The sequence below is a fragment of the Callithrix jacchus genome, chromosome 4, assembly GCF_049354715.1.
Source record: "Callithrix jacchus isolate 240 chromosome 4, calJac240_pri, whole genome shotgun sequence".
Taxonomy (NCBI): Eukaryota; Metazoa; Chordata; class Mammalia; order Primates; family Cebidae; genus Callithrix; species Callithrix jacchus.
The window spans coordinates 105,342,309-105,368,214 of record NC_133505.1 but is presented as its reverse complement, the minus strand read 5'-3'; the positions used below and the strand labels follow the sequence as shown (position 1 = coordinate 105,368,214).

The window sequence follows — 25,906 nt, the reverse complement described above, 5'->3', positions numbered from 1 at the left end:
GAGCCACCACACCTGGCCAAGAACCTGCATTTTTAAGAGGCACAGTAGTTGAGCCTGTTGTACATACTTTGTTACACCTAAGCATTATAACCTTTGGAGACCGCTCATTTACAGTGCAGTGGTATTAAGTATTATTCAGGTGTGAGATACTGGTTTTCAAGGGAGGCCTTTGGTTAGTTGCTCAGTCAGTACACACCTCCTTGTGGTTTATTTTTACTTGTTGAGTTTTTTAATTGATTGTACATTAAAACTAGACTGACTATTACCAGGGTCATTTCAACACTTTCAGCCTGCTACCCGTTATCCCCACCATCCCTTGCCCTTGGGGTCTTTTTTTTCCTTTCCATAATAAGCCAAAGTCCATGATAAAATCTATGGGAACATAAAGTGATATCTCTATGTGAGGTTAAACAAGTTTTTTTCCTAGAGTAACCATGTATTGTCTTGAGGAGTTCGTGCCCTGAGTTCATTCACTTGAAGAGTACTGTCACTGTCAAACATAAGGTTGGAATGTTTGTTTCTATTAATCATGCAGTAGAATTTAAATACAATATTGCTTTTCTCTTTTTAAAAATGTACTTCTGCTTAGAACTATTTTGGTGGAAAGCTTTCTGCTCAAGGGAAAATGCCTTGGATTGAATATAATCATGAAAAAGTTTCTGGCACAGAATTCATAATTGACTTTCTGGAAGAGAAACTTGGAGTGAATTTAAACAAAAACCTTGGCCCTCATGAAAGAGCCATCTCCAGAGCGGTGACCAAGATGGTGGAGGAGCACTTCTACTGGTGAGTCCCCTCTGGGTGTCCCCATCCTTTTGAAGTAAGCCCCAAGTTCTGTTTCACTTTTCAGATCCTCTTTCCACCTTTTCAAAAGTTTTCTACCTTGACAGTTTTGGATGAAAAGTCTGACTGGCTCAGTCGTCAAAGTTACGACTTTTGAGTTTCTGGTTACCTAGATCAGGGGTCAGCAAACCATTTCTGTACAGGACCAGCCAGTAAATACTTTAGATTTTGCCAGCCGTACGACTCTTTTGCAACTAGTCAACTCTGCTGTTTTATCACAGAAGCAGCCATAGAGAGTATGCCAGCAAATGAGCCTGACCATGTCCCACTGAAACTTTATTATGGATACTGAAACTTGAATTTCATTTAATGGACCGTACCTTTCTTTTGCTTTTTTTCAACCATTTGACAATGTGAAAACTTCTTAGCCTATGGACTATAATTTGATGGCCCTTGATCTACACTAGAACTCACTGAGTTGAGGAAGATTGTTCAGTTGATTGGGCCCAGGGCTTTTTACCAATTCTGTATAAACTGTTGAATTAAAGTAATATGTCAGACACTCAGAGGAGGGACTGGAAGACAAGTCAATATAGAATACCTAGGGTCAATTTTCCATAGATAACAAGAGCTTCTCCATGTTCCAGAAGTAAAGCGTACTACTCCTTTCTGGGTTTTCTTTGGCCTAATGCAAACTCCTTTTTTGAATTCCCCAAGTTTGAAGCATCACATGAGTTGATGAGTTTTCCCTGTTCTGTTTTTTTTCATAGCTTTGAGTTGGCAGTGGTACCATGTGAGTTAAGCAGATACGGTTTTTGCTTTACAAACTTATTTATGGTTTTACAATTTTTTCTTTCATTTTCTGGAGTTTCTGTACCTTTTTCTATACCCCAGTAGATAGAGAAAGTTTCTCTTGATTTCTGTAAACCTTATTTTGTTCCAAAGATTGAATTAAGAATTGTTAAGCCCATCGTTTTTGGTATTAATTTATCCCCAGGCAGATGCTGGCCCAGTAGCTTTTATTAAACCTCTCCCGCTGAGTTATATCCTCAGTGTGGGGTTGATTGGAGAAGGTTCTTCCTCCTCTCCCTATTTCATTTATTCCACTCTCTTTCTAAATGGAAAACTTGCTGTTCCTATCTCTCGGATTTTAAGTGACCCTCTTCTTTTTCTCCTGCTTTTGGTTCTTGCCCAGTGTATTCCAGGGCTGACCTAAGCTCCACTTCTACCCTCCCTTCACTACAAAGGTGATAGAGTGGGGAGCAAGAAGGGGGCTGGAGAGAGGCTGGAGATAGGGGTACAGATCAGTGTGGAAGTAATCAGACTCAGTGTTCATGGAATGAACCTGGTCTTTTCCTTATAATAGTAATGGGGAACTGCTGGGACTCCCCTCCCAAAGAATTGCAGCAGTCACAGTGAGAACCAAGATGCATGACTGCATCTGACATGCATAACTTCCAGGAAAAACTTCGCTTCTGAGAAAAGCCTCATGAAGAGCCCACGCACTTGGTTACTGGGCTCTAGTTGGTTCTGCCTATGTGAAGGGAAATGAAGGACCCGCACAGGGTCACCTGACCCGAGTGCCTTCCCTCCACAGCAACCCTCCAAGGCACTGCCCCATTTGATTGATGGGCCCATTGATTGCCAGAGCTATTGCTTTGTTAGCTGTCTGAAAAGCTGAAAGCCATACATTTGTCACTTTGGCTACAACTCTTTGATTTCCATAGTGGTTTAGAAAATATATATTTCCATTAGAAAGTTTTTGACCCAGAAACATTTCCAACTGCCACACATCACTGCTTTTTGTTCTACGTGTGTGTACATGTCATTTTATATAACTTTACTCCCTGCCAAAAGTTCATCCCTGCCCTTCCCTTTCCATCTCTCCTTTCACCAGCCCCAGCTGATACTCCATGGAGGGTGGAGTGTGGGTGGGGATGAGGGGTGGGGGTAAGAGTTGGGAAGTGGTGCCCAGTGGCGAAGGATCTTAATTTTGTGGACTACAAACTCCCAAAGCCTTGAGGATCTGCTTGGGTCATATGTAGACTCTTCTAAGACAATTACATTTCTCTAATTCACTTTTTGATTTGAAAAATGTTGGCGGGGTTAGCTATTATTTCTTCCTTATGTCTTCTCAATGGTTAATTTGAGGAAAAAATAGTGAAGGTGGGAGGAAAGGTCTTGATTGAGATGCACATGTCTAATAAACTTTCAAACTAACACTGCTAATTCTTACAGTTCCATTTAGTCTCTAGTATCAGAAGGAAAAACAAGTCTCTCTCTGTTTCTTAGGGTTTCCAAGCCTTTAGCCAACTTCTTGCTTTGGGGAAACCCTGAAGAGACTTTTAGGAGAGCTCTAAATCCCAATGGAGAAGAGACCCTCCTTTCCCCATGCCCCAGGCAGAGAATCTTTTTTTTTTTTTGAGATGGAGTTTCGTTGTTGTTACCCAGACTGGAGGGCAATGGCACTATCTTGGCTCACCGCAACCTCCGCCTTCTGGGTTCAAGCAATTCTCCTGCCTCAGCCTCCTGAGTAGCTGGGACTACAGGTGTGCACCACCATGCCAGCTAATTTTTGTACTTTTAGTAGAGAAGGGGTTTCACCTTGTTGACCAGGATAGTCTCGATCTCTTGATGTCGTGATCCACCCGCCTCGGCCTCCCAAAGTGCTGGAATTATAGGCGTGAGCCACCATGCCCACCCAGAATCTTAAAATACTCTTCCCTCAGGCACTTCCCCTCCTTCCATCTTGGGGTTCCAAGGCCACACAGGAAATGTCTACCCACGAAAGCCGAGGCCCAGCATATAAGAATCGGACCAAAATATGTAGGAAAATATTACAAGTATGAGCTTTACATGATATCTTGTTAAATTCTAACAGTCAATGAGCTCTTAGGTTGTGTCTATACTCACAGAGCCAGAAGAGGAAATTTAATAAACCTACCTTGTTTGACTCAATTGATTCAGTTATGTTGAGTTTTCATTTTTATTTTGGCCTGAAACCTTAAAAACACCCCAGGTATGATTTTATGAAAAGCAAAGGCAATGGAAAGCTAGTGTTGTTATGTTATATCACATAATTCTGAAACTGTTTTAGGTCTATTCAAATAAACATACTCAGCTCTAAAGTGGCTTTTCTTCCACTCGAAATCTATACAATGATGTTCCCCTTCCATTATAAAAACTATTATTGAAGATCAAGAACACGGTTTTAAAAAATCCCCTTTGTTCTCCTGAATGCTTAAGTACAGAGAAGCTGGTGTAAAGGGAAGTCAGCTAGACATGGGATCAAATTACTGGAATGAAATTGATTTTTGGTAGCACACTACAGCTTCTTCAGTGTGATCCTGCCCCCTTGTGGATGTCAGTGAGCATCTTCAGTCTTTCAACCCCATATGGGTATTCTTTTCAGACTATGTAGTTATTATAATATTTTCACCCATAAAAATATAGCCATTAGGGGCAGTCATGGTGGCTCATGCTTGTAATCTCAGCAGTTTGTAAAGCTGAGGCGGGAGGATTTCTTGAGCCCAGGAGTTCGAGACCACCCTGGGCAACATGGCAAAACCCTGTCTCTACAAAAAAGTTATCCAGGCATGGTGGCACACACTGTAGTCCCAGCTACTCAGGAGACTGAGATGGGAGCCCAGGAGTTTGAGGCTTCAGTGAGCTGTGATCGTGCCACCTCAGTACATCCCGGGTGATGGAGTGAGACCGTGTCTTTTAAAAAAAATAACAATTCCTTGTTCTAATGCCTGTGTGTGTGCATACGCACAGGCATTAGAACAGTGAATTCAAACTTACTTCTAGGTTGGCCATAATTTTAAAATTTTGAGTGTAGTTCTGGAGATGGGAGGAGATGGGATACTTTTGTAAATTGACTTAACCAAGAAGATCTTTTCTAAAAGCCAACAGACTACTCTTTCTGATTACAGCTTGGTTCTTAGGTTCTTCTTTTCTCCCCACCCCAGTTTTAGATGTAGTGGGGGCCCTTGTTTGGAGGGGTTGATCTAATGCTTGTGAAACTTGGTGAAACTACAGAAGCATATCATATGCTCCTGTATTTTTGAGCAGATATATTCAGAGTGTAAGCAAAGACAGCAAAGATATAGCTCTATGCAGAGAAAGGCATTCTCGTGATTTGGAAGGCCAGGTGTTGATACTCAGTCATCAAATTATTGTTTGTTATGGGCTTCCACTTATACATATTCATTTCTATCATGGGCCAGGTATAAGATAGAATACCTGTGATTTGTTCATTAAAATATCAGGGGTCAGCTTCTCTTTGATTGTTCTCTTGTTCACCTTTAAACATTTTTGAGCAGGTTTTGTTCTTCTCTTCTGTTTAAAAAAATCTCTTTGACTCAATCTTTGCAGAAGAGATAAGATACATTAGTTGTGATAAGGAAAATGAGTATTTCAACTTCTTGAAATAGATTCTCAAAATGATGAATTACTTTAATTGCTTAGCCTTGTCTGCTTTCCAACTTGACCCTCCCTGTCCCCTGCAGTTAATAATTCACGATTCCTTTTGCAGTGGGCCTCTTCCCAGGGGAGAGTGAAGAGCCGGGGATTCCAAGAGAAAGTCGCAGCCCCTTCTTTGTTTTCCATAGGCATGTCTCATAGTCTCTTTTCCCAGTTTTCTATTTAAGTATGTGTCATCCCTTAGGAACACTGCTTAGCAGTAGCTGACTCTAAAACAGAGCCTTTTTTTCATTTCATCAATAATTCACGATTTCTGCAAATTTAATGAATGACTATTAGTGACCGGGATGGTATACCTGTCATCAAGTGGCTCAAGGGCTGGAGGGAGACACCAAGTCTTTGTAATGGTTAGTGCTGGGGAAGGGTTTGAAGAACCAAGGAAAGGCAGCCAGCCACTACTGGAGAGAAGAGGGAAAGGCTTTGCAGAGGAGATATTGTCAAATGGAATCCAAGGACAGTTGGAATGGCATATGAGGGGCTGGTGATAGGGAAAGGTTAGGATGTACAGGCAGAGGGAGCAACATCTGCAGAAGTTTAGAGGTAAGAAGGAGGCATTTGGGGAGTATATTAGGCCATTTGAGCTGCCATAACAGAATACCATCAACTGGGTGACTCACAAAGAACAGGTTTGTTTCTCATGGCTCCAGAGTCTGGTGAGTCCACGTTCAAAGCATCAGTGGATTTGATGTCTGGTGAGGGCAGCTTCCTGGTTCATAGACAGTCATTTTTCTCCCTGTAATCACATGTGGTGGAAAGGGCAAGGTAGCTCTCTGGGGTCTCTTTTATAAGGACACTAATCCTGTTCCTGAGGGCTCTGCCCTTATGACCTAATCATATCCCAAAGGCTCCACCTCCACATACCATCATACTGGGGGTCAGGTCTCAACACATGAATTTTAGAGGGATGTGAACGTTCAGTCTATAACAGGGAGGTGCATGTAATTCTGTATGGCTTGTGTATAGGGTGCATGGGAGTCAGTGCTGGGAGATGGGGCCAGAGAAGGGTCAGGCCATAGAGGGGTTACAATGTGGGGAGAGGAGCTGGTATGCCATGCAAAGAAGCTGTGGGGAGTTAATGAATGACTTAAGAAGCATTAGTGTTATGACTAGGTTTGTGTTTAGGAAGTTCTTTGTGTCCCTTGGAGCAAATGGATTTCTGAAGGGCCTTGAAGGGATGTCAAGGGACCTGGTAGGAGGCCGTGTGCCTCGTAGTTAAGAAATAATGAAGGGCTGAACTGCAGTGTTTATGGAGTTGGAGAAAGGGCAAATTCACAGGGTGACTGAATGTCAGGAGTGAGGGAGAGGGGATAGTGAAGAACTCCTGGGATCCTGGTTTGGGCAAGGAGAATCAGGTTTGAATGGAACAAAGATGATGAGTGCTATTTTGGAAATGTTGGTTTGCACCCACATAGGATCCATTGATCTCAGGAGAGGGCTGGCTATGGAAACATGGGTGTGAAGTCATGAGTGTGAGTTAGATGGCTCCGCAAGTGTGGAGTAGGAAGAGAGGAATGAAGATAGAGATCCTGGGAATATGTAAGGGGTAGAAGGAAAAATAGTAGAAGTGTAAGCTAAGGGAGAGTTCCAAGAAAGAGGCCAATAGTGTCAGATGCTTTAGAGAGTTCAAGAATATAGAAAGATGGTTTATTTAGATGTTGCACTGTTGACTTGAACAAGAGTGATTTTGGTAGAGTGATTAGGGTAGAGGCTCCAACCACATGAACAGAGTTTTCAAGAATCTTCGTTGTGAGAGGAGAAGGATTCCTGTTTGCAATAACACAGAAACATACAATGTGATGTCTTTTGCTTGTAGTAGTTGATTTAGGAATCTATTTTCTTTGGTATTTAAAGTTTATATACATTTCCCTGGCTTCAACCCTTAAAGAGCCTGCCTGGCCCTCATTTACTTCTCTTCTCTGACACTGGTCGATAATATTGGGCACAGAGAGTGAAAGAGAGGAAGAAAAATCAAGAGCAAGGTAGGAAGGAGAAGGGAGGAAGACCAGACAGTTTCTGAGGTTACTTCTAGCTGTGAAATTCTGAACCCACCCAGTGTTCCTTCTTCTGTGTCCTGCATTCAGCCTGCTGCAGGTAGAGAACCTCGCACCATTGCAGAGACTCCTCCCTGCCAAGCTGTGTGGCCCAGAACAGCTGCCTCTCCCTTCCTGCCTGCTACTCCTAAAACTCTCTACTGCTGTGATTTTACCTGGTGTGCGTGCTCTCATTTCCTGTGCTACAGAGGAAGCTGAAGTCATCAGGCAGGAACTGTAAACTTCTCTGTAGCCCCTCACCTCTTACAACACTCTCTTTTTCTCCAGCGCAGAGAAAGATGTCCCTACTTCTCTCCAGGCTGCCTCTTTCAGCCTGATTTTCACATCTTCTAACTTGCCCTTGAACTGGTTTCCTCAACACTCTAGAAACTTCCTAAAGTGACCTCATCTCCTCTCACAGCTTTAAAACCACCACCAACATGCCCCTGCTCACCAGTTCTCTAGCTGGAGTCTAAACCTGTCTCCTGACTTCTCAGCCTTCTAGACATCTTCACCTAGGGTTTCCATGGGACTTCAAATGCTACAGGTTAACTCATCTTTCATCACCCAAAATATATTCTACCCTGTGTAATCTGGTATTGGTTAGTGGTATTATCATCCAATTAAACTATTATTTTAGAAAAAAATACCTAATTTCTCCTTACTTATAAATCTTTAGATCCATTGTAGACCAATAGATTCTTTTTCTTCAGTTGCAGTGTTTCTCCTATGGATTCCTTCTGCCATTGCCTCACCCAGCGCATCATCTCGTGCCTGGTTTTGCTGTAGTGTGGTAACTGGCCTTCCTGCCAGCATTTTCTCCACCTTCCAGTTCTTCCTTTACACTGCCACAAATCTGAGTATGTTTCTTGTCTGTTTAAAGCCTTCTGGCAGTTAACCTTTGCTCTGGGAATAAAGTTCAGTTCCCTTTCCTTAGGCCTGTCCTGACCGGGCCCATGCCCGCACCTCCAGCCTCCCTCTTCCAGGCTTCCCCAAAAGCATCCTATAGCCATGTGCTCCTTATGAAAGTTCTTGCAGTTATCAGGCTGCTGATGCCCTTCATGTGCACACCTTTACCCTCTGATCTGCCCGGTGAGCCTGGTCAGTTATGCTTATGATTAAACCTGAGTAATTGGTCACAAAGGAATTTTTTCCCCTTCTAACCTGTGAGCTTAGAGCCACACATTCTGCATTTTCCCACTCTAGATGCTTTTTTTGGATGCTGTTATTACTTGGACATGTTCAATTTAGAGTAATTGAGTTTTATCCTAAGACCATTGACTTCCAGTATGGTAAAAGGTTGTGTAACTCTTTTGTTGTGAATTTAGACCTAATACAATTAGAATCAAAGTGCTGAATTATTCTAATGGAATGTGAAAATTGCCACCTTAATTACTGCAGGTGTGAAAAAAGGAGCAAGTAGGAAAATATTTAGTTTCTGTGTCTATATAGAATTTACTAGAAAAAGTGCAAGATATTCTGTATTGAAAAATCAATGGGGTGCTCTGACTATATACATTAATTCATCACTATTGTGATATACTTCTTCCTGTTTTGGGGAAAAACTGTTTCTTGATTCTTCAGTACTTTATTTTGAGAGACTTACCAAAAGAGGCAACAAAGCTTTCTAACAAGATTTGTGGGCATTCTTTTAAAAAGGTAGCAAAGAACAGCTATAGCTATGGCACAGGGGGTATGTTGGCTGTAAGACTTTTTGGTAAAAATCAGGAATGCAACAATTGTAGAGAAATCTATTTCTCATTTATATTTGTTTTTAGAACAGAGAACTCTTAAATAATAGAACTTTATAAAATGATCAAAATGCCTATTTTTTCTTAAGGTGGAAAGCAGCATTTTATCACAGCTGTGATTTACTATCATCCCTTGAGTTCTCTCAACATATTTTTTAACCCTTCGATTAAAAAAAAAAAACAAAACTTTAAAAATGCAGCATTCTGGCTCTGCCACTTTCCAATTGCATGAATTTCTTTTTATTTCTAAATCTTGATTGATTGATTGATACAATGGTCTCACTATGGTACTCAGGTTGGCCTCAAACTCCTGGGCCCAAGCAATCCTCCTGCCTGGCCCTCTTGAGTAGCTGGGACTACAGGCATGTACCACCACACCTGGCTTCTGAATTTTTCGAAGTGGCATTACTGCTGTATCAACCAGCGCTAAGGGTAGAGATGATTGCCAATATGTCTTTTATTACTAATTGTGAGGGAAAATGAAAATGTCTTATGCCTGTACTCCCACACAGCTATGTTCTCGCAGCCTTTAGTAGAAAACCCTTTTTCTTTATATCTACCAACACTGTTATCCATCAAAAAAATTTTTACTCTTTGGAGAAAAAAATCAGCAAAGACCTGGGTATAGTGGCCAGCAAAATGTTTGAACAGCGAAAGCTGCCGGACTCTGCATGTGGATTACACCGTGTTCAGGAGCACCTGAATGAGCAGGTTTACCACTAGTATCACCTAGATGGGCAAAAGGATTCAACCAAGTTCCAGGGACATTTGTGTTCCCTTTAGAGTTCTTGAGAACAAACTGAGGTAGAGTTGATTTTCTTGGAGAGCAAATCATTTACATAATATTTTAACTTATAAGAAAGCTGGTCAGGTGCACTTATTCTCTAATCCTCTTTCAAAAAAGCAATAAGACTGGGTGTGGGGATGCGTGCCTGTAGTCATAGCTATTCCAAGGGCTGACGTTGGGGGATCACTTGAGCCCAGGAGTTAGAGTCCAGCCTGGGTAACATAGCAAGACCCTGTGTCTTTTTTTTAAAAGGCAAAGAGGTTTCTTTCTTTTTTTTTTAATTCTTTTGTATCATGAAATGTAAAATGCATATGCAAAGTATATAAAATAGAAATGTGCAGCTAAATTAATGAACACCAAGCATAAACCTGTGGAACCATCATTTTGCTCAGGAAAGAGAATGATACCAGCACCCCAGTCACTACTGCCACCTGCCCTGTGTCCCCAGGAGTGCTCACTATCTTGACTCAAAGAATTTTCAAGGGGGTTTCTACTTGTATTTTGTGGGGTTATGTGAGAGAAGGCAGAAATGTGGCACTGGGAGGGGAGGAGAGAGGTCTGAGGGTGGGTACCAGGTTTGATGGCATCTTTATCTGGATTTTTTCCTATTTCTTCCACAACCCCTTAAGTCTAGGCATTGACTAGAGCTTGCTGTGGTATCTGCCATGCAGATTGCTCTTTGTTAAAGCTGCAGTTATTCAGTTCCTCCAGAGTGTACTGAATTCTGAACGACTCATTCTAAAGTGACCCTGTGGAGCTGACATGTACCTGATGCACAGTAGTAACTTGTTTCCACACAATTCCAGGACGTTAGCTTATTGCCAGTGGGTGGACAATCTCAATGAGACCCGGAAGATGCTCTCTCTTAGTGGTGGTGGTCCCTTCAGCAACCTGCTGAGGTGGGTCGTGTGCCACATAACGAAAGGAATTGTGAAACGCGAGATGCACGGCCACGGCATTGGCCGCTTCTCCGAGGAAGAGATTTACATGCTGATGGAGAAGGACATGCGGTCTTTAGCAGGGCTTTTGGGTAATGTACCACACCTTCTATTCTATATTTGCTATTACCTTTTGCATGATTAGCAAAGCACTGTTGGTTCATTAATTTATGTTTTAATTTTGGTTGATTTCTTTGCTTCCATGTGTAGATTGCCATCCACGCATTTAACCAAATCCTCTACTTTTCAAAAGCATGCATCTTTCTACTTAATCACTGGTACTTGACTGTTTTTAGTGTGGTGAGCCCATGTGAAGAGAGTATGGAACATGCTTCAGCATCACCACCTGGCTGCAAGTGATGCTGGCGTTTCTGAATGCGCTGTGAGAAAACGGGAGTTTTGAGCAAGGAAGCACCTGTTTATTATAAACAGGTCAGGGTCACAGGCTGACCTTTGGGAACACACTGCTCAGAGGTTCAGCTGTGTACCCATTGACGTCAAGAGTTTAAGAGGCCTGCTGACAGCACTGATTCCCATCCATTCCCTGTATATGTGGAACATTTGTCATTTTCTTGCCCCTCTTATTCCTGTTCAGATTCCTAGTCCTCTTATTACTAGCACATTTTAACTCTGATTTTGTATTTGTCACATACAATGATATAATTTTATTTGGGAAACCCCTAAAAGAGAAACACAGAGCAGCATGTACCCACGGGCTGGTGAGGATGGCTGGGAATAGAATGAGGCACCCTTGCTGTCCTGGCAGGCTGAGGGGGCCCTGGGCTGATGTGGTTCTTCATTGGGCAGAACCTGATTCATCGCGATGACAATTCATAAACAGATACTGAATTCGGGACCTTCTATGGGTGAAACAATCGCTTCTCCTGGGGCATAGCTAATGTACATGGAGACAAGTCCTCCATATGACTTGGCCATCTGACCAAGTCCTTTGAGGGCTACTAATTTTTCTCCCAGAAGGTGGGTTTTCACTGGCTCTCCCTCACTGGCATTAATTTCCAGATTCATCCTCATTCTAGAGCACATTAAGTACCTCACCTCTGCTAGGAAGTAGAGTTTAGAATTTGTTTTGTTGAAAACCACCTTAGGAACTGGAAGCCATGCTGGGTGGAGGCCGTACTGGGTATAACCTGTTCCTTACAGAGTGACCCACTCTGACTGCATCTTTCTGCTCTATACTTCAGACAGTTGCTAGGCCTGTGGTCTTCCCTTGAAGCCCAACCTTCAGAGGGGAGATCCCAGCACCTCATCCAGCTCTTGGCTAGCTTCATTATGGGGCTATGGTCTCGGGCTGGGGACTTGATACTGGCTGGACTCCTTCAAAAGCTCTGTCTGGCTTGCAGAATTAACATTGTCTAGACTTTCTGTTGTTTTGCTCCACTGGGACCAGGTAGACCTGCTTATGTAGATGTGAATGGAATTAACCTCAAGTTTGCTTCATTCCTTTGGAAACTTAATGCTGGACTCTTGGCCTCAGAAAGTAGGCTCACAACTGGGCCATTTCTTCTTAATAATGGCTATGTCTGTTTCTGGCTTCCAACCCTTCCTCACTGGCTCATGCTTTTGTGAGCCCCAGTAAGCAAGGAATTGAGTCCCTGGAATTATGACAGAAATTATGCTATAAGCACCATACCTTTTTAACAATTTAACAGTGTGGGTTTTTTAACCAGAGAGGGGCGACCTTCACGTTTCTGGACAATTCTGGTTGGGGGAATCAGGGAGCAGGGTGTTAGCAATAATAATGAAATCTGACAGTTGTTTCTCTTGCGTTTAACAATTTAGACAATGCTTTCTCCCCAGTTTTCAGGAGATGGGAGGAAAATGAATCACTGATAGCTAGGCTGGATACATGGTAAATACTCAAAACAGCATCAAAAGTCTGGATGATTTTCTGGGATGAGAAGCTGAGTGGGCTACTTGTAAAGTTGGAGTTAGCTGGTGTTATATTCTGTGAGGCCAGGGAGCAGTGTAGTTGTGAACTCTGTGATCAGAGAGGCACTTTTTCTATATTTGGAGAGGGAGAGGCTCTTTGGCTGATATCATAGCCTTTCTTACTAAATGAGGCAAAAAGCCTCATTTTATTTATTGAACAAGTGAAATTCAAACTACCTCCCTGCTATCCCCATGGACATGGCATGGCTCATTTTTAATGCCCAGATACCTAAGAGGCTCAAAATCCAAAATTACTTTTTGTTGAAATAGCTCAAGATTTGGGGAAATAATTATCCATGAATGTATATCTGACTCATCAGGATATATTAGTTATCACTGTTCTCAGTCAATCAACTTCAGCGATTTGAACATCTTCCAAGCGCCAGGAGCTGAAGATGATGAAGATGGGTTAGAGATCTCCCCCTCTCTCAGCTAGCTTATAGTCCAGTGGGTGGTGAGCCTCTAAACCATGAGAGGCAAAGTACCGCTGATGCCTGGTGGCCTGTTTTCATATGGCCTGTGAGCTAATAATGGTTTTTACCTTATTAAAACGCAGGGGAAAATTTAATAGAAATGTGCACATGAGACCTGGAGAGCCTGAAATTTTTACCATCTGACTCTTCACAGAAGTTTGCTGACCGCTACTCCAAATGAGTAACTACACAAGTCAGGCGGGGCAAGTCCCACAACAGAGACCTGTATACTTGGTTCTCTGGGATGAAATAACAGGGAGGTCTGGGGAGGGACATAGATGAGGTGGCAGTGTGTTGGCCCAAGAAAGAAAAGAGTTGTCCTGGTGAAGAAAATAAGGAAGGATTTTTTTGGGAAAATCATGAGAAAAGGAATCCCAAGTGAGTGTTATTTGGGAATCATGGTTGAAATGAAGATTAAAAGACAGTTTGGGGCCATCTTATAAAGCACAGTAATTATCATGCTAAAAGATGTGTACTTTATAATACAGAAACATGGTGAAGTTGTAGGTTTCTGAGAATAAGAGAGAAGTAGCCGCATGTGTGATCTAGAAAAGTGGCTCTGTTCATGTTGTGGGGGATGAATTAGGCCTGGTGGGAGGTGTTAAAGAGAGATGGGAGACAGGCAGTGAATAGCTATGGATGTAGTTTTAAAAATTGTAACTTAATTCAAACTAAAAGAAATAAAATTCAAACTACATAAAACATTAAACAAAATCAGCTAATTTTTATTTTCATATATTAAAAAACTATAGTCAAATTAGGTAGAGTTAGAATAGAAAATATGGTTTTATGATATAAAATACATTAATAATATTTGTCATGAATAGCTAGGAGGATAGTCATAATTATCTGTCTAGGAAATACATTTGATATGAGGTTCAGTATTCATTCCTGATAAAAATTCTTAGTCAAATAGGACTCAAAGACTAGTTCCTGAACACAATGGAAGGGTATTATATTAAGCCAACAACTGGTATCATACTTAATGTTGAGTCAGTAGGAGCATCCCCAGTGAAATAAAATACAAAACAAAGATGCCTGCCCTTGCTTTTAATGTAGTTTTGGGAGGGTACCTTACCCTCCCTACTGTCATTACTGACAGTGTAGTTGTACAACATGTAATAAAGATATCTTTATACTGGAAAGGAGGAGACAAAATTAGTATTTATAGAAATTAGGAGATTATGTAGCTGATATAATGGAGAATCAACTAAAGTTACTACAGTTAATGAGAGAGTTCAGTAAGTTTACGAAGGATACAAAGCTAACATGTAAACAAATTTTCTTAAGTATCTCAAATAACCAGTTGGAAAATATAATTAAAAATATTAGAAGTATGATTTATGTGAAATATTTAGGACTTACAGAAATAAAATGAAGCAATCCTGATGAGAGAACATTTTTTAGAAAATGGAGAGGTGTGCCTTCATTCTTTATTGATTTGAGAATGTTGTCTCTAGAATTCAAACCTCAGCTCTAAGACTTTCAGCAAGTCTCTTAGCGTCTCTGGTCCTGAGTTTCCTTGTGTAAAGTGGAAACTGTAATGGTGAGAAGAAAAGCAATGCATGCAAAGCGCTCTGAAAAGTGGTTGGCAGGTAGAAGTAATCAAACAGCAAGCAAATGTAGAGAGCAGGTGTGACCAGTGTTTGGAAGGAGAGGTTCGTGGTACCATGAGAGCTGACAGTTGGAGGGTTTGCTTTTTAATTCTCATGTTCTTATGTCCCCCTTGGGGAAGGTGTGTGTGTTCACAGCAGAGGATTATGTGTTGTGGTTGCCTGACTGCCTCCACATGCCAGAAATGCACACATTGTTTATTTCTGAACATTCCCAAAAAGGGATGAGAATCAATAAATAGCAAAGAAGACATGAAAATCAAAAACAGAACGGTGAGGTTTTGGGGAAGCAGCATGGTTAGAGGCAGGAAGCCTGGTGGCTGGCACATGGGTGTGGGAGTCCTGGAGTTGGATCCTGGGTTCACATCTGCAGCGTCATCACTTACCAGCTCTTTGATTTCACACAAAGAACTTGTGTTGTTTCGTTTGCAAAATGAGGGTCAGAACAATACCTACATTAGAGGGTGGGGACTAAATGAAATGCTTTCTGTACAGTACTTACTACAGGGCCTGGCACACAGGAAATGCTAAATAAACATTAGTTATTCTTATTATCACAGTCACTGATTTTGTATCTAATACAACTTCATTGGAAACATTGTTTTCTGGGAAAAATGTCTTTGTAACAAAAATCTTTTTTCTGATTTTAGAATTCATTAGTTATAGAAATTTGGGAAGACTCAGAAAAGCACAGGGAAGGAAAATAAGTCACTGCAATTTTTAAAATATATATTTTTCCATCCCTCCCTCACTCCTTGTTGCTGTAATCTTCTAACCCATTGCTAACAACTGTTACCATTTTGGTGCATATCTTTCCAAGATTTTTATGCATAATTTTGAGTCATCTATATATACATATTTATACATACATATTTTCAATTTCTTCTATTATTATTCTATACCATGTGATTCTGTGTGCTGGGTATCATATTTGGTGCAAGCAAAACTGATACAAGATTTATCAAACAAAACCCCGCTTTGTCTTTTGCCTTTTTAATATTTCTGTTCTGTTATCAATCCTACATAAATTACAGATATGATCTTGAAGTGGACAGGAAATAAGACAGAATGAAAATAAGAGTTACATAGTTGTGTCCCATGTTAGCACAGAGATCCCCAGCTGTAGCCATGAGATACAAAGTATGAATGCAAGATGGACTCTAGTACAAAGTCAAAGGAACACTGTAGGAGTTCAGTCAGGGTGGTGGGAGAAGTTATAAGAGATAAATTATAAAGAAAAGGACACAAATCTTCTTGGAAGGCCAGGAGGTTTTTGCAAAAGCCTTGGGAAGGAATGAGTCAAAGGTGGCAGTTCTTACCCAGAGGCAATAAGGCAGGAGTAGGTACAAAGGAATGTAAGGGAGTTTATGTAAAGAGCTTGTTTACTCATGTGGTCCTAAGACTGACCTTTGAACATCCATGGGTGCATGACTGCTCTCTACCTGGGGGTCAACAGTGTTATTACCCACAAATGGTGATCGCTTTAAGCCTCAGAACCTGGCCTTTAATCATTCGTAGGACTCCTCTCTCCAGGCAGGGTGACCATGTTAATTATCCATGTGTGTTGACGCAAAGCCTTTGTCATTAAATCTATACTGAATAGATGCCTGCAGCACCAGCTGGTGAGGGCTGTGGCTGATGACTCTTTACAGCACCGTCTTCAGTGTCTGTGAGTGGCCCGGACTCCCAGCCAGCTCTTTCACTGGATATCTGTGTCTGAGTGCATTTGTTCATCTGTTGCTGGGTCAGGGTCTGTGGGTCAGACCCAATAGAACATCACCCATTTGACAGATAAGAAAAATGAGGCACAGAAAGGTTGAATGGCTTGCCAACAGTTACACAACTGCTGAGAACTGAATCCAGGACTCAAATCCAGGATGTCAGACCTAAGGCCTCTCCTGTTTTCTGACCTGACTACTACCTTGAAGTTTCTTAGGAATTGTGCTTTACAGTACAGAAGTTAAATTATGTCAGGATCACATCTTTAGAACATTTTCTAAAATTGCCACAACTTCCACTGGCAAGTTAAAAATGCGGTCTTCAAAGTAATTTTTAAGTACGTTTTATTAGGTTGCCCCTAGAAACAGAGTACAGATTTAAATGTGGAGTGTCACAGATTTAGAGATCCTGAGCCTCGTGAGCTGAAGCTGTGTCCTTCATCAGGAGGCTTGCTGCCCAGCCTCTGGGCTGAAATGCTTAAGGAGAAATGTTCTCTTTTTAGGGGCTACTCCTGAAAGAGTGAAGTGGTAAATGGAATTTGTAAATGGAAGTGAAAAAAAAAATCTGATTTCCAGCAGACTTCACTTGACTAATGAAAAACGTAATGTGCTTTTCTTCTACTTTTTTTTTTTTTTTTTTTGCCAGGCTACAGCATTTGATTGAATGTGAAAATGGCTTGAGGAGTCATTATTTTTCAGAGAGTCTTTGTTGACGTTGGATCAACTCATTTTTAAGAACGAAACGTTGTAGTTATTTTAGTAAATGTCAGTGTGATCTTGACTGTGTAATAAAGGATAGGGAGTTGCAGAGTAGTTCTTCCCTTCAAAGTCAGTAAAAATGAATCATTTGCTGCTTCATGTCAGCTTCCTAAGCATGTATAATGATAGTGTGGTTTTCCTTTTCAGAATGATTGTATTTTGCTGTAGAATAAAATAACAAGCAGCTTTGTTTTCCAAGTATATAGATTCTTGGGTAACCACTAAGTTCACTTAGTTCAGAGTTAAATAATATTTGGAAGGTGAAAATATTCTCAGAGGACAACAGGGTTAAGCTTTTGTGATTAGTCATAAAGAATCTCTAGGTTGCTCTTACCCAGAAATGCCTTTGGGGTTCCATCCCTCCAGATTGGGAAGTCTTACTATGAAGCAGTGTTGATGCTATTCAGGGGGCAGATGGACCATAGGAGAGTCAGGGAAACTCAGAGAAGGGCGTGTGTTGAGGGAAAGGTGAATAAAATATGGGTTCAATGATGCCTTGCAGTGTAGGTCAAAAACCTTGGAAAGGCGAGTGCCACATTTTAGGCACTCTTAGAGCTCTGGTGTGCTAAGAAAGAGAGAAGTGGCCTCAATGAGCTCGAAATTCAAAGGAAAAGGCTGGGCTCCTGTAGGAAATAGGCAGGGGAGGGGGATGTGTAGGTTAACACATGTAGAAGAGCTACTCTCTGGGGTGTGTGCCTTGGGTTATTGTCAAGACACTTTCTGTGGTTTTATACACCTTTTCTTATTGTTTTCAAGCTTCTCCAAGCACCAACACAAGATTACATTTTGATGCTTCTGGAAAGCAGCTTTCATAAAGTTTCCCAGAGCTCAGAGCTATTCAGGAATGTTGAAGTGGCATCCCCTTGTGTGTGTGTGGAGGGGGGGCGGGGGGCGGGTTGTTTAAAGTGGGCCCGAGTTTCTTCTCTTAATCTCTACTCACCCCTAAAGCTTATAGTGGGGTACAGGGTGCTAGGTGGGTGATCATGATGAGGCAGCACAGACTACTAAAACCTAATGTTTATTTGCTTTTAATTGGAGTTTTATAGATCCTGGGTGGTGACACAGCAGTTAGCTCATGGGAAAAGTAGATGAATAATTGGTAAATAGAGTTGGTTTGGGAGATGTAGTCATATAGAGGAAGAATAATAAAAATACAGTTTCAGTTGTGAGGCTCAGCTGTGCACAGGTGGTGGTCAATAAATATCCACTGTATAAATGAAGAAAAGAATGAATGAATTTCAGAATGGTGTTAGCAGATAGCCAAGCATGGACTCTAGGATCTGTGGATCTAGGAGTATTTTCTGAGCCAAAAAATTTAAATTTGTGCATGTGTTTAAGAGTAGATAGGATCAAAAATAGTAAGGGGCTGTACAAGTGGAAACTGCATTTCCAATAAAAATGTTATTTTCAGCCACTTTTCTATTGTTAGACACCTTAGGAGGAGAGTATACTTGTAATCATTAGAATTCAGGCAGAAGGGTAATTCCAGTGACTTAGGACTGTGTGGTTAAACACACATGCCTTGAACAGTGTGCCGGGCTTTTTGTGAGGGGCTTAAGAGTTGGTGATGAACACACTGGGCACAGCTCTGAGCTACTAGAGCTGCCACCTGAGGGAGATATTGGAGGTAAACATTTATAAAATCTCAGCGCTTGTGAAGAGTACCATTGTAAAGTGCAAAGTGCAATGAGGAATTTTTTTGCAGGGGAAATGAACATGGTGGTAGTTATGAAGAGGTGGGTCTGGAAGCCTTCTTCCAGGAGATGACATTTATTAGTTATTATTATTATTATTATTTTTAAAGATGGGGTTTCATTATGTTGGCCAGGCTGGTCTCGAACTCCTGACCTCATGATCTGCCTGCTTTGGCCTCCCAAAGTGCTGGGATTACAGGCATGTGCCACCACACCCAGCCTTGTTTTTTTCATTTTAAAGATGGAATGTTGGTCAGTTGTCCAGGCTGGAGTGCAGTAGTGTGATCGTCTCTGCCTCCCAGGTTCGAGCAGTTCTCCTGCCTCAGCCGCCCAAGTGGATGAAATTACAGATGTGCGCCACCATGCCTGTGTTTTTTTTTTTTTTAGTAGAGATGGGATTTCACCATGTTGGCCAGACTGGGCTTGAACTTTGTGTTTTTAGTAGAGATGGGGTTTCACCATGTTGGCCAGGCTGGGCGTGAACTTCTGACCTCAGGTGATCTGTCTGCCTTGGCCTCCTAGAGTGGTGGGATTACAGGTGTGAGCCACTGCATCCAGCCAAGGAGGACACATTTAAGCTGCATTCTGAAAGATAAGCCCAGGTTAGGCAAGCAGGTGTGCAGGTGTGGGCAACCAGGGTGGGACAGTGAATAGAGTAGCATAGACCAGAGAAGGAACATCATATGCAAAGAGCCCAAGATGAACAGCAGCTGGGAGCTTTCAAGGAATGAAAAGGCAGCCAGTGTGTCTGGAAATTGTGTGAGAGCAGGAGTGGCATGAGACAGTGGTGGCGGAGGCTGAGCTCATACAGCCTTATGTGTAACATAAATAAATCTGGGCTTTTTAGAGCAGTGGAAACCATCAGAGGTTGAAAGTTGGGACGTGGTATGATCCTATATCTGTTTCATGCGCTGGAAGGTCCAAGAGTAGATTTGGTGGCCCAGGGAAGAAGCTGTTGCTGTCCAGGACAGGTAAGATGGTGTTTGGACTACAGGCATGGTGGTAGAGTTGGGCAGAGAGTCAGGAATTAAAACTATGTTTTAGAGACAGAACTGAGAAAATATAGTGATTTGATGTGTATGTGTGGGGGAAGGGTAATGGTGATGGAGAGGGGCGGGGTCAGGAGTAATCAAGTTCTGGACACTAAAACTTAGTGGATGGCTGGGTGTGGTGGCATGTGTCTATAGTTCTAGGTACTCAGGAGGCCAAGGCAATGGGAATCACTCGAGGCCAGGAGTTGAAGGCTGCAGAGAACTGTGATTATAACTGTGAATAGACACTGCATCCCAACCTGAGCAACACAGAGAAACCTCATTTCGGAAAAGAACAAAAAGCAGGGGACAAATAAACATTATTGGTGAGGTAGCCATTCACAGAGTTGGAGGACACTGGAGAAGAGGGGAAGATAATGCATTTCAGGTGTGGGTATGCTGAGTTTGAGGTCCTTGTGAGACACACAAGTAGAGATGCGGTATATGATAAAGGCAGCTGTGATCAGTGAAGAAAAGACAAATTCATTAAATAAATGGTGCTAGGGCAGGCAGCTAACCATTGGAACGAAATAAGTTCACTACTGACTTCATGGCATATACCTGAATAATTCCAGATGAATTAAGCATTTTAATGTGAAACATAAAACCATAAAGGTGCCAGAATAAAATATGGGAAACTTCTATAGAATGTTGAGCTTGGGAAAGTTTTTCTAAACGTGGTGCCATAGGGTGAAACTACAAAAGAAAAGCTGAATTGCTTGATGACATGAGAAAAATGAGAACCAACTTCCTGTATATAAAAAATCACCATATTGAAAGTTGAAAGGGTAAGCTGGAAAATTGTTTGCAACATGTGACAAAAAATTCATATCAACATACTAAGAGCTTTTATAAATGAGTAAGAAAAGATGAATACTTAAGGGGGAAAATTGGTCAAAGGATGTAAAGAGGTAATTTACAAAAACAATACAAATGATGAACAAATACATTAAAAATGTTAAACTTTTTAAATTTATTTACTTATTTTATTTTCATTGAGACAGGGTTTCAGTCTGTTGCTTAGGCTGTAGTTCAGTGGCACAATCATAGTTCACTGACGCCTTGATCTGGGCTCAAGTGATCCTTCTGCCTCATCACCCTGAACAGCTGGGACCACAGGCATGTGCCACCATGCCCAGATAATTTTTGTACTTTTTGTAGAGACCGGGTTTTGTCATGTTGCCCAGGCTGGTCTTGAACTGCTGTGCTCAAGTGGTCTGCCTGTCTTGGCCCCTCAAACTGCTGGGATTACAGATAAAAGGCACTGCACCTGGCCTCAACCTCTTTAATATCAGAGAAATGCAAACTAAAAAAATGAGGCACTTCTCTATCAATCAAATTGGCATATTTTGTCTTTGTTTTGTTTTTTAAATAATATGAAGAAGTCTCAGCAGGGGTATGGGAGAGGCACTGACATATTCTTGTGGTAGGAGTAAAAATTGGTATGTACTTTCTGGAGGTGAGTTTAATAGTTTCAAAAGATAAAAGATAAAATGTCTTAACATTTCTAACATTTAATTATTAAGTAATTCATCCTTCAGGATTCTTTTCCTAGGAAAAATATTAGAAAGATTTACCTAGAAGGAGAATTCGATACTAAAATGTTACAATCTTACAGTTATTAATAGCATAGCTTTTTGGTCTGGAGTCTCTGATTTTTGTTTGAGATAGTAGCTGGAAACTGAAGCTACTGTAGGCAGTTGCTTTTGCTTTCCCTGCCCTCTTCTCCCTTATGTTGTCAACTTTCCCTTTCTACAGCTGGGAATCTGAGGGTTTAACGGGTGCACAACATGTATAAGTTGATATATCTTCAGACATCCACTTGTAGATCATTTGTGAATAATTGGCAGGTCTCTCTATGAATGAGTGATACCCTTTCATTAGTCCTCTAATGACTATCTCAAGAAATGATCACTACTGCAGAGAGAATGCTCTGAAGAGCTGAGCAGTGTGCATTGGTGTCACCAGGTTGGAGTTCAGTGGACCAAGGCTGGACTTTTCTCCCAGAGTCTGCCCTGCAAACCTGTTCCAGGCTCCCAGGCACCCGGTGCTTTCTTTTTCAGAGCTCTCCTTGCACCCTCTCCTGATGGTTGGGTTTGAATGTTTTCTCAGTTGGACTCTGTGCTGGGACTGGCAGATTCCTCCTTTGCCTTGCGAGCCTGAGTGCCTGGCAATATTAGGCATCCAGAAGATGTTTATTGAACAGAAGCGTAAGGAGCAGTTTTGGGATCATGCTTTTAAGATAAAAATGGCTAAACTAGTGTGTTTCCAGAGGAGGCTGGTCAGGAGTAGTTAGTCGGGGGTAAATTTTATATGAGGATGTGAGGAATTTGAGGATACTAGGCATACATAGTATAGAGAAGTAAAGCTATCAGGTAATATACTAACTTTTAAAAAATATTTAAAAGTGGCTAAGGACTTAGGTGTCACTGTAGATGACAGGCATAAGAGGGAGGGGAGAAGAGACAGAGAGGAAGGTAAGATGTATATTTGGGGAAAGAATAGCTTACAACAAAGGGTAAGACGCAACTTTAAGATAGAGCTGCCCACAATTGGGAGGACTTGTCTTGTGAAGTGGCCTGAGCTGCTGTTCTCCAGATGAGAATGGATGATCACCAGCATGATAGCTGAAGAGGGGTCTTTTTTACAGATGGTGAGATGTTTAGAAATGGTCTTAGGAGGTCTTTGCAGCTCTAATGGTTTCATGATTTTATGTTCACTCTCTGGGGAGAAGACTGGAGTCATTTTTGTAAGTTTTGTAAAATAAGGCAGAGGCCAAAGTGAAGATTGGTTGACTTGAATTCTGTTTGCTCTGTTGGTTGTTGATTTATGTCTAGGCTGCTACTCACACCTGCTGAAGACTCAGTGCTTTAAAAGATCCATCTTCACAGCACTACTCTGCATCCCTTGTTATTAAATCTATGCTTTGAACAATGAATCTTCCACTTCTTTTAAGGTTTTTCTTTTTACTTGGACAGTAGCAAAATTATTTTTGTTTTTAAGAAAGTTTGCAGATGGGATGTTTTGATATCTCCTCTTCCTACTCTGTTTAATCAGATCATGCAATGCCTCATAGAGATACTCACATCATTTCCACATTAGGCCTTCAAGTCTCAGCTAGGAGCTGCTTGCCTACAACACAGCAGCTACACACTCATACCTCCTAGTGAAAGTGAAGGAGAAAAGCCTTCAGAACCAGGCAGTGGAAAAGGATGAAAAACGATATCTATGCATATGTTAGCACATTTAGCATATGCTGAGTAACCGGGAACAGAGATCAGAGAAGGAAAATGAAGACATGGAAGTCATTATGCCTGTCTATCTAACTAGAAAGGTAAAATACACAGACAAAAGGAAAAAAAAACACATAAAAACGAAAAGAAATGATCTGGAACCTCAAAGCAGTGTTTCCTATTGCAGGTTCTAAGCATTCTCTAAGCGACAGGGGCCTGTCTTGAACAGTGGCTTTCAGCCCTCATTGCTCATTTAGAATCACCCAGGGAGGTATAGAGGGGGAGGGTGGTGCTTTTAAATCATAGCTATGCGGTACCACACCAGAACAGATAATACGGCCTCTGGGAAGGGGGTCTGGGGAAAGGTAGTTTCAAACTCAGCAGGTAATTCAAGTGTGTCTATAACCCAGTATAGGGCAGGGATGGATGAGGGAAGGGCCATGTGAGGGCACTGTGCCTTGGTTTGGGAAGGCATCAAATAATATTGTAGGTTTTTATAGAGGAGGTGATAAAATCTAGAACAAATCAGGCCTACTTCACAGCTTTGCCAGGAAAGTTACCTTTGCTGGGTCTGTCTGCCTGGTTCATAGCCCAGCCCTTCTTTCCATGTGAAAAACCAATTGCCTAGACTGTAGATATTTTTTTGGTGTGGGTAAATTTTAGATGCTGTTTTTAGTGGCACTTTGAAGATACTCTAGTCTTACAACACCCCCGAGAGTGAGTTATTGCACAGATGAGAAGGCCGGATGGGGTTCAGAGGGGATGGGGAATGGGTCTAAGGCCACTCAGCAAATGACAGTGCTTTTCTTCTGTTCCAGTAGAACTTCTGTGTGTTTACCTTGGTGGTTTGTTAAAGTCACATGCCAGAAGAGTAATAATCTGACCTGAAAACCATAAATTCTATCTTTACCTGTATTGATTGCATTCTGGTGAGAACCTCACCCTCTTAGAAATTTATACCAGAGTTCTGTGCTCACCCACTGAAGTGGAAGTGATTTACTCTGACAGGTCTTTACTTACTATTTGATAACTCTAAGTTGCTCACTGCTCTCTAATGGAGAGGACCATTAGATTACATACTCAGAAAGCATTAACCCTTCTTTTCACTCAGCCTCACCATTCCAGACTTCCAGAGGGCTGAGGGCCTGGTATCTTTCCATAGCCAGGGATTATGGAACCAGCTGCCATCAATGTTGGCAATAACCAGGCAGTGGAGGTCCTGAATGTGGTTTATTTGTTTTCCTTTTGCTTTGTTGCTGTCTGAATTGGTAAAACTATGTTGATTATTCATGAAAATGAAAAAAGTTAGATTTAGCAGAATAAAATTAAATGCTAATAAATACCCGGTTTTTAGAAATTCTTGCGGCTTATTTAGCAGTACAAAATTGTTGGTGTAATTCTGACAGACTCTATTTGGTCTCTATCCTGGGTCTTTATCCTGGGCATAGTTTAGCTTTTTTTCCTGAGAAAAGTGACTTTGACTTTGTGCTTAAATATCAGGGTTTCAATTACTGAATGATTACAATAAAAGAAAAAAAACCTCACAAGATAGCATCATGTAGACAATAGTCTAAAGAATCTTTATGGGTACACATCCCTTAGGTGTGTTTATGTGTTAGAGAGGAATATCAAATGGGAAGTCTCAGTGCCTCCCTTTCATCCCCACCCCTAAGTTGCCAGCTGTGGAAGCTCTCCCAGTGTGTGTTCTGCTGGGCTGATTTGCCTGGATACAATTCAGGAGAATTATAGATAAGTGATGACCTGGCATATTGAAATACAATGTCAGTTGTTTGGTGCCTGGTCACCCTAACAAGATATTTCTATTTATTTAAATTATTCAACTTGTATAATAAACCAAAATTTAAAGAATTGGAAAAAAAAGCAGTTATCTTTCATTATTCTATCACCTAACTCAGTACCTATTTCTTATTTCCCTGTACTTTCCACATGCATATTTTTATGAAATTTCATTTTTGACATACACATCTCTTTGTATCCTGTTTATTTTTAAAAGCAAACACTAAACATTTTTCTCTGTATTGACATATTTTAAAAGTTTATCTCCTTTAATAGCTGCATAATGTTTAATTGTGTTGGAAAATACCTGTATTGATTCCTTTAAAGTTAGTCCAATTTTTTTTTGTATTATAGATGACTCTTTCATGTCCGGATGCATTACTTCTGAGCAATAATTTCCCAGAGATAAGTTCATGCGAGTGGAATTACCGGGTGAGGGATTATGCATTGTTAGGTCTATTCCTAGGCATCACCATAGTGCTTGCCAAAAGATGCGCAAATTTATAAAGTGACCAGTAAAAGATTGAGGCTCCAGTGTCATTCCGGTGTCCTGGGCAACGAGAGCAAAACTCTGTCAAAGAAAAATAAATATTTTTCTTTTTTTTTTTCCCCTCTGTTGCTCAGGCTGGAGTGCAATGGCGAGATCTTGGCTCACTGCAACCCCCGCCTCCCAGGTATAAATGATTCTCCTGCTTCAGCCTCCCAAGTAGCTGGGATTATAGGCACCTGCCACCACATCTGGCTAATTTTTGTATTTTTAGTAGAGACGAGGTTTCACCTTGTTGGCCAGGCTGGTCTCAACCCCTGATCTCAGGTGCTCAGGTGCTCCACTTGCTTGGTCCTCCCAAAGTGTTAGGATTACAG

At 41.3% G+C, this 25,906-nt stretch overlaps 1 protein-coding gene across 8 annotated transcripts in view; it reads left to right on the top strand.

Moving 5' to 3' along the window:
• FAXC (failed axon connections homolog, metaxin like GST domain containing) overlaps positions 1-25,906 on the top strand; it is a 74,405-nt gene that overhangs the window by 17,009 nt on the left and 31,490 nt on the right. For all 8 annotated transcript variants that reach the window (XM_035296372.3, XM_035296371.3, XM_078369867.1 and 5 more), the window contains 2 exons: positions 590-786; positions 10,643-10,866. In XM_035296372.3, coding sequence (XP_035152263.1) covers positions 590-786; positions 10,643-10,866 — 421 coding nt within the window. The remainder of the gene's footprint in view (positions 1-589; positions 787-10,642; positions 10,867-25,906) is intronic.